This window comes from Mustela putorius, unplaced genomic scaffold, assembly GCF_011764305.1.
Source record: "Mustela putorius furo isolate JIRA1106 unplaced genomic scaffold, ASM1176430v1.1 tig00003845_pilon_pilon_pilon, whole genome shotgun sequence".
Lineage (NCBI taxonomy): Eukaryota > Metazoa > Chordata > Mammalia > Carnivora > Mustelidae > Mustela > Mustela putorius.
In genome coordinates, this window is record NW_025421998.1 from 73,256,557 (window position 1) to 73,265,028 (window position 8,472).

The 8,472-nt window shown below is 40.5% G+C and overlaps 1 protein-coding gene across 1 annotated transcript in view; it reads left to right on the top strand.

The window, feature by feature from the left end:
• The first annotated feature begins 1,546 nt into the window (after positions 1-1,546).
• The window catches only part of TES (testin LIM domain protein), a 45,412-nt gene continuing 38,486 nt past the window's right edge, over positions 1,547-8,472 (top strand). The window contains exon 1 of the mRNA XM_004741924.3: positions 1,547-1,752. Coding sequence (XP_004741981.1) covers positions 1,726-1,752 — 27 coding nt within the window. The 5' untranslated portion in view covers positions 1,547-1,725. The remainder of the gene's footprint in view (positions 1,753-8,472) is intronic.

An 8,472-nucleotide genomic window follows, 5' to 3' on the forward strand; every position in this document is an offset into this window, starting at 1 on the left:
AAAAAAAAAAAGTCTCCAATTGTTTTCTTAGTGTCATCTCCAAAATCCCACCAAATAAGCCCAAAATTTATGTCATGACATTTTTCTGATGCCTTATTTAGACTGTTTTATTGGGCATTATCCATCTCTTAAGCTCCCTGAAAGAGACCAAATTCCCTAGTCATAGCTAAGCCTCCTGTTCAGGGAGCTTATACCCGGTAAACATTGTAGGGGCCCAAATATTTCAAGATGGTTTGGGAAAATGAGAAAGGAAAGTTTTACTTCAACTGAGTTAGAATGAAAAATTCACAATCCATTTTGATCATTCCATTCTTAGTTTATTAATAGGATGAGGAAAACATGCACATTATAAATCAATGCTCTGTTGAACGGTGCTAGCAAACAGCCAAGTGAGCAAAACACTGAAAGTGTTGACTAATACGAGTTTTGGCTGCTTTCAGTTACTGAATTTTCAGAGGTAAAGGAAGAGACATCTGTACCCAGATATCTACATTTGTGGGGGGATTTCTTTTTAAAAATAGATGCCAGATTAGGTCACCCCTGGTCTGTGCATTGTAATTATTTGTCATTATCACAAACTGAAAAAGAAATGGGGCTCTTCTCTCTCTTCTCTTAGTCAATACACTGTGTCTATGTTCCCAAACATGCTGGAGGCACTGCCTCATGAGCTTTTGCTCTGCCCCCAAGTAAGAAACTGGACAGATCCCTACACCTCCGTGGTTCTCAGTTCCCAGAAATATGAGAAAGCTAGACTCAGTAATCCGTAGGATCCCTTCCAGACCCACCAATCTGACGGTATTCGCTGTAATGGCTGTAATGAATGAGGCCATAAATGGATCCTAGCTCTGGTGCACTAGTACTGCTTGTTATGACTATGAAATTTCATCAAGGCAAGAGAACATGAGGAGGAGCCTCACACCATTTCATGTAGAAGGGACAAAGGACACGCCCCTTCTTCCAAAGGAATGACACAACCTATCCGAAGCGATTCACATCATCGCCCTTTTTGAACAACTGAATGCTCAGAAAACATGTATAATCTTGTTTATGGACATTAAGTCTGTGAATGAGGTTCTTTGCCAGTGCTTGGGATTATGGAGAAAAGCATTTGGGAAATGGCCACCTCTACAACTCAGTGGTGAAACTGGGGTGCAATGACCATCATAGATATCCCAAACAGTCTCCACAATCTCAAGTCTTTCTCTTTGCTCTGAAAATAAACCAAGAAGCAAAGCAGTGAGATAAGTACTCCCCAAGGACTCATATCTAAAGTCCCAGGCAAACACAGGTACGAGCTGCCAGAATGGAAAGGGGTCTTCCTCATCTTCAGGTGGAGGCTGGGTGGAACTCAATTTCTTCCGAAGAGGATCTGCAGACGCTCGGTGCATCGAAAGAGACCAGGTCAGGGCTACCGGAATGCGACTCCGCCCCTCACCTTGCCGGCGACCCGCTCGGGCCGCGAAGGTGCGTGCGGCGCTCGGTGATTGGCGGCTGGCCGGCGCTGCCCCGCTGCCATTGGCTGCCTGGGCCTCTTTGTTCCCGGGCCCCGCCGCAGGCTGGCTGCGGCGGACTGGGCGGCGGAAGTTTGACGGCGCCGGCTAGTGGCTCCGGCAGCGGCGCTGGAGTCCCCGCAGGTCCTCCACCAGTACCGCAGCGAAGCCGGAGGCCAGGCGATCCTGGCCGTGAGATCCTGGACGGGAGGAGGAACTCCTTTGACACACAAACATGGACCTGGAGGCCAAAGTGAAAAAGGTAGGAGGGAAGCGGGCGGCGGGCAGCAGCCGCCTCACCTGCGCGGGACGCCGCCCCCTGGCTGCGGGCGGCGGGTGGGGCGCACGGGGACAGCCGGCGCGAGCCCGCCCCGGGTCTCCGGTAGCCCCGGGCCAGGTACCCGCCTCTCCCGGTAGCCGGGATGCCTGGCAGCCCGCCTAACTCCTGAGGTCCGGGAGCGACGGAGAGTCGGGCGCGAGAGCGAGAACGGGCGCGGGGCATTGCTCCCCGTCTCCCCACGTCCAACGGTTGGAGGTGTCTGAAACTTTCCTCAGTGTGTTTCAGCGGCGCCTGTGCCTCCCCAGAAGAAAAGGATGAGGGCAGGGCGAGTTCGGGCGAGATCGTGACACTTCTTCTTCCTGTCTCAGGAAGTTCAACTTTATTAAGCCTTTGTGGTTTAGGAGCAGTGAGGTGACTTTGACAGCTGCGACCTCCTCCCCTCCCACCCTGGCTGCTCTGCCTCTCGAAACTGAGCGCTGATTTAGTGCACTTCCTTCGCATTCGCGGCTGGTGATAACGTGAAAATGATTTTTTTCTCCCCCACCCCCACCTTCCCCCCCCCCCCCCATTCATTATTGACGTCCCACGCACTGTCTTCCTCTTAGTGCTTTATCTCTCAGAGAAAACGTTCTTCCTCTTCGGCAGCTGGCCCCAAAGGGTCAATAGTCACCAGTGGTTTAACGCCGGGGACGTTTCCCGCCTGGCTGTGCCCCCAGCCCCCGTGCTCCCTCTGCCTCCCTTTGGAGCTTCAGGACCCACAGCCCTACCTGAGCTGCTCCCTGACTACAGGAGCCTCAAGTCTCCTGGGAGAAAGGGGTGGGCACCAGACTGTGACTCAGAAGGAATGCTGATGTCACATTCCAGTATAACATTCTTTGTGAAAGGTCTCATTGCGGGGAATTGCTCCTGTTTACTTTGCGGTAAATTTAAGCTAGCTGTCCCTTATCAAATAGAGAAGGGAGTTTTACAGAGAGAGAGAAAGGAGAAAAAAAAAAAAAAAAAAGAACCTAATTTTCTTCTCTTGTCCACTATGGTTGCCAATGTTGCTATTATTTCATCTGCTAAAGACAGAGTTCTTGACTTGAGCATTAATTCTGTTTCATGCCCACAACTGGATTTTTGAAAATGTAGGCAAATGTAAAATATTAGGTTAGGAAGCTGCTGAAATTTAAAAACTTGCAGTAGAAGAGTAGCTTATCACTTATGAGTAGAACTGACATTCAAAAGGCAATCTAAGGACAGGAAAACATATGTAAATTATAAGAGTAATGTATTCTTTTCTATTCCCTTTTGATTTCTTATTCTTGACCTTTTAAATGACACAACATTTGTTAATCTTGCTTGTCACTAGGAAAGCATTTTGTTTGCTGCCTAGTTATCCTTCTGTTGCTGAAAACTGCTAATTTTTTCAAGTGGGTAAGAGCCATTTAATACCTGTCTAAAATTTGGGAGGTCTTGACTGTGCTTATAAATATTAATGCAAAAACTACTTTTTAAGAGTCAGCACCCTTTGGGGGAGGAAAGGATGAATAGGTGAAGCACAGATGATTTTTTAGGGCAGTAAAAATATTCTGTATGCTACCTTCAATGGCAGCTACATGTCAGTATATATTTGTAAAAATGCATAGAATGGACAATACCAAGAATGAGCCCTAAAATAAACTCTGGACTTTGGGGGATAATGATGTGTCAGTGTGGTCTCATCAGTTGTAACAAAGGTACCACTTTGGCGTGGGATATTGATGCTGTGGTAGGATAATGTGGAAGATAGGAGGGCAGGGAGTTATATGGGAACTCCATACCTTGTGCTTAATTTTGCTGTGAACATAAAACTGCTCTGAAAAAGGAAATGCACTTAAGGGCAAGGGGTCAACATTTAAAAGTGATTTTGAAATTATTTGAGACAAAAAAGGTAATTCTGAAGGAGAAAGTCCAAAGTTAAGAATTAATGTCCTTACAAGGGAAAAATTGAGACATTATATATAAACAATTTCCTTAGTTTTAAAAGGTGGATTATGATTTTTAAAATGCCCTTGATATATGATATAATTTTTCTCTTTCACCTCCCTTTTAGTTTAAAAGGTTATTTTTTCATCCAAGAATCTTACCCTTTTCTCTAATCCTCCTTCTGTCCTTCTTTTACCCCAGAGAAAAAGGATTCTATAAATTTAAAGCTCTTACAATCCCATGACAGTAACAAATGCTTGTTTCACCACCTTGTCATCATTGCTGATTCTCAGGGCAGAGTCCTCAACCAATAATTTGGAAACTACTAAAGGATCCCAAGAAAATGTCCAATTTGACTGCTAACCATAATCCTTTCTGTGCCTTTGTAGAATCCTCGACAGGCTTGATGTTCTATGGGTTTGACAGAAAGTTTGCCTGTACAAAATGTTTGGAGATTCCAGGAATAGATTTTACAGTTTTAGCCGTGATCTGAAAAAGAAACTTGCATTCCTTTTGGAAAATGTTTTCCAACATATTGGAAGAAGGAAGCATTATAAGATTTTTATCTCTGATCTATTATCATTTTGGTAGGCTAATTTTCAAGTCTCCCTTCTTTTTGGCTTGGGTATACAAGAAAGTAATAGTTTGAATGTACCTTTAAAAAAGCCAGGTTGGAAGTTGGAACAGAGACACAACCATTTATATAAAACTGTTTTGACATCAGTTTTAAGATATGTGGCTTTTTTTTTTCTTCTAAAACCCTTATACTCTTGATTTCATGATGAATTTTCCCCAGGCAAATGAAAAATGTTACTTTTTTTTCCCATTAATATTTTGTGTAAAAAGAATTAAAGGTTGTCCTTATTCCATAACAACTTAAGTAGATGATACTATTATAGGATTCTTGGTTTATAAAAGGAGAACTTGGGTGTCTACATCATTTGCACAGATTTGGAGTAATTACCAGTTAAAACCCACCATCATAAAAACAAGAGATTTTTATAATTAAATTTTGCTATATTTTGTTTTGTTTGAAGCAAGTGAGCTGTTGCTAGGATGTGAAGCTAGTTTGGTTATACAGAGTTTTTGTTTTAATATTTTAGAGTGGAATGTGACTTTTATGTCTGTGCCCTGTCTTCGGAGTTATTTGTCTAGATCTCTTCCTTATGTTTTATGTCTCTTCATTGTAATTGACTTTGTATAATAGAGGCCATGTCTGCTTGGAAAAAACAATGGCCTTTCAAAAGCAGAAACAGAGTCTCATTTTGTGGTGAATGGTAAATCATGGCCCACAGCCAGCTGTTTTCCTCTTTCCTTTCTGTGTTACTCTCCCATGAGAATCACTTTTTTCCCTTTAAAAACATACCAGAGAGAAGGAGAAGTCCCATAATTTCCCTTAGGCTGCCTGGAATTGCTGCAGAGCTTTTAAGTTTACTTCTTATTCATTTCTTGCCTCCTTTCTAACCTTTGTCTTTTGATCCTTCCTAACGCCTTACATATTTTTCCCAGGACTCTCTTCCTTGTTTCTTTAATTTTATTTTAAAAAGATGAGATGCACTTTTACAATTACAGGTCACAAAAAATCCCCTTTCTCAGCATCCAAACTTGTTTTAAAAGCTTCTGTCATTAGCCAGAGAAACATAGTGAAACCACGTGACTGCAGTTGGCAAGAGTACTGAACCACAAAGATCATTTCCATTAGGAATTACAACGAGACTTTTCTCTTAGGTGGCCCTTGATTGAAGCAGAAAAGGCAAGTAAATGGTGACCTGGATGTTCAAATCTACAGTTGGATTCTCGGCTTGAAGCCGTTCTTGCTGTGAGAATCATTGGCAAAGCTGGGGGTAATGGGAGGGCAAGGTACTGCCAGGTCTCTGCCTAAGAGGCAGTTACTCTGTCTCTCAGAACAAGTACAGAAGAAAGTGAAGTGGTCCTCAGCTGGGCTTTTATCTCTGCTAACCCATGGGGTGATTCATTACATTAATTGGATATGAAAAGTCACTTTCTCTAACTTGCCCTGAATATTGGTTTGAATAGAACTGTAGTAGGTTTTCTATTGATTTTGTTCCTTTATGCTCTCCTATGAAGTAGAATTGGGGTTTTATCTCTCTGCTGGCTATTACCACATACCATCACCTCACTCCTTGACTTCACTTTCTCATCTACAATACTAAATATTACTCATCCTTCAAGACACTCCCCTCCTCCCCACCACGCCCTGTCCTCCAGGAAATCTTTCTTCTCATTCCTAGCTAGAAGCTATATCTCTTTCTTCTGAATTCGCAAAGTTTGTAATCTGTAACTCTTCGGACATTCATTCCTTTCTCCCTCTAGATTATGATTTCTTCTTACCTAGATTTCAAGCTTCTTGAACAGTGAATTCCTTTTCTATTTATACTTGCATAGTTTTGTTTGCTGTCCAAAGCAATCCTATGAAGTAGATCTTAGCCTCATTTTAAGACAAAAGAAGCAGGCTTAGATAGGTTCTGGCAGTTTCAGATTAACCTAACTTGAGCCATAGTCTTCAGAACCATTCTTCTCCATCCTGTCCTCTAGCCCCTGAGTCCTCTTATATCTTTCCCTTGTTTGCTAAATATATGTTAAATGAATTACCCTAATATAAAAAAGAAATAAGCAAAAGAGCGCATTTCATATTTTTTGTTTTAAGGAATTATTTGGAAGAAGTGGTTTCTATTCCAATAAAATTACCACCCTACTGGTTTTCTGTATCTTATTTATATTTTATCCATGTTGTATATTTACCCTTTAGTGTAAGTTGCCACAGACGTTCTTTGGACAGTCACAAAGTCTAAATAAAATAAACATATTGTGAAAAAGTCCTCAGAGACTTTTACAGGCAAAGAAATTTTATAAGCTCCAATAATATTCTGGACCATAGCCTTTAGGATTCTTCCAACGTTCCAGCTTTTGTTAGGATCAACGGTAATGCTGCCTCCTGGCTACTAAATATGGTCCTTGAACAATAGCGACCCAGCATTTCGCTCTGTGCTTGGGGTTATCAGTGACAACTGGAACTGTATCGAGGCACTTATGGGTTGAGCTGTAGAAGAGTCCGTCTACCTGCTGAAGCCGAGCTGATAGAAAGCTTTATCCATACATTGCTTGATAGGCTAAACCTTTCTTTCCCCCAGCAGCAAAGTGCTCAGTGTGCCACTGGACCAGCAGACCAGATAGCAAAGAATAGGGGAGTTAAAAAAAAAAAAAAATTAATCAGTGCTGGAAGGAGAACTGTTTTGTTGTTGTTGTTGTTGTTGTTATCATTATTGTTTTAAATTTCCCATTCTTGATACAAGAACATCTATTAAAAAGCAATGGCAAACACCAAAATGATCAACTATTTCACGAGGCTCTCCCTGAGTTCTGGAATTATTCCAGTGCTGTGAACATGGAATTAACCTTAAGGGCCATCAGAGAGCAACAAGGGTTACTCTGAAAGGCCTACTTAGTAGGAAGAACATGATAAATTGACAAAAGAGGACTACTTCCAGTATTCTTTGTTCTGAGAACTATAAGTAGGAATACAGTTTGGCCCTACGCTAATTTGAATATAAGGTTTTTTTTACAAACCATATTATCCAGTGTGCTCCAAAAACAGAAAATGTCAGTATATGTAAAGACCTGTCATGAATGGAGAGATCTGTAGTATATCAGCTTTCTCACTTCCATTTATCAGTATGATGTCAGTGACATTTTGAGCTGAGTGAGTGGATCCTCGTCTACTCTAGTGTCTGTGATGTTGGCCACTTTGGTTCTCTTCCATATCTATAAAATCAACAGGGGAATCAAGTGATTTCTAAGATTTCTTCAGACCCTGTGACTCTTTTTGACTTTGATAAATTACCAAGTGTAATAATGTTCCACAGTGCTTAGAAATCACATAAGGCAAGAATATAGAAATATGTGTAATTTTAATAAAATAGTATAGTATATAATGTTATGCAGTTCTGTGAGTTTCATGAGGAAACCTATAAATTAAATAATTTTTAATAAATTTTAACTCTTTGCAACTTGTTTTTACTTAACTCACCTTTATAAGATTTGTAAAGTATTTGAAGACATTAAGTTTAATTATTTTAAATGTGTAGTATGAAGTTTCAAATGCATAATAAACTGCTTCATTAGGTCAGCTAATCCTAGGTGTGATATATCACTTTCCTCGGTATTTAATTACAAGAAAATGAAAAAATAATGGATTTTTTATTGTCTTTAAAAGTTCTTTCCCAAATTAAGATAATTTATTTAAAAATTATGAGTACTTCATGTGCCAAGCACTGTTCTAGACTTTGCAAGTGTAGTATGAGCAGAAAAGGTAAGGTACCTTGTGTCATAGAATTTACACTCTTGATAGACCAAAAAAGTAAATATCAAAATAAATTATCAAAAGCACAACTGGGATTATACCCATTAATATAATATAATATAATATAATACTACTTACTGGTCAGCAATACACTAGAATTCTAACACAGAGAAGGGGCATTGTTTGGTAGTAACTCATAGTATTGGTTCCTGGTTTGGAAAACTTTGTAATTATGAATTTTTATTTATCTTATTGGCAAATGTAAAAAGAATGAGAAAGCAGCTTTTACATATTAGGATGTGAAAAAGCTCACAAATTGATAAGGCTGTAATTAGTTACATTATACCTGTAAAGTTACACAAACTAAGTCTTCTTCCTAGTTAGAAATGTACTACAAGAGTCATTACTGGATTGTGGTTTTGGGTTTTTGGTTT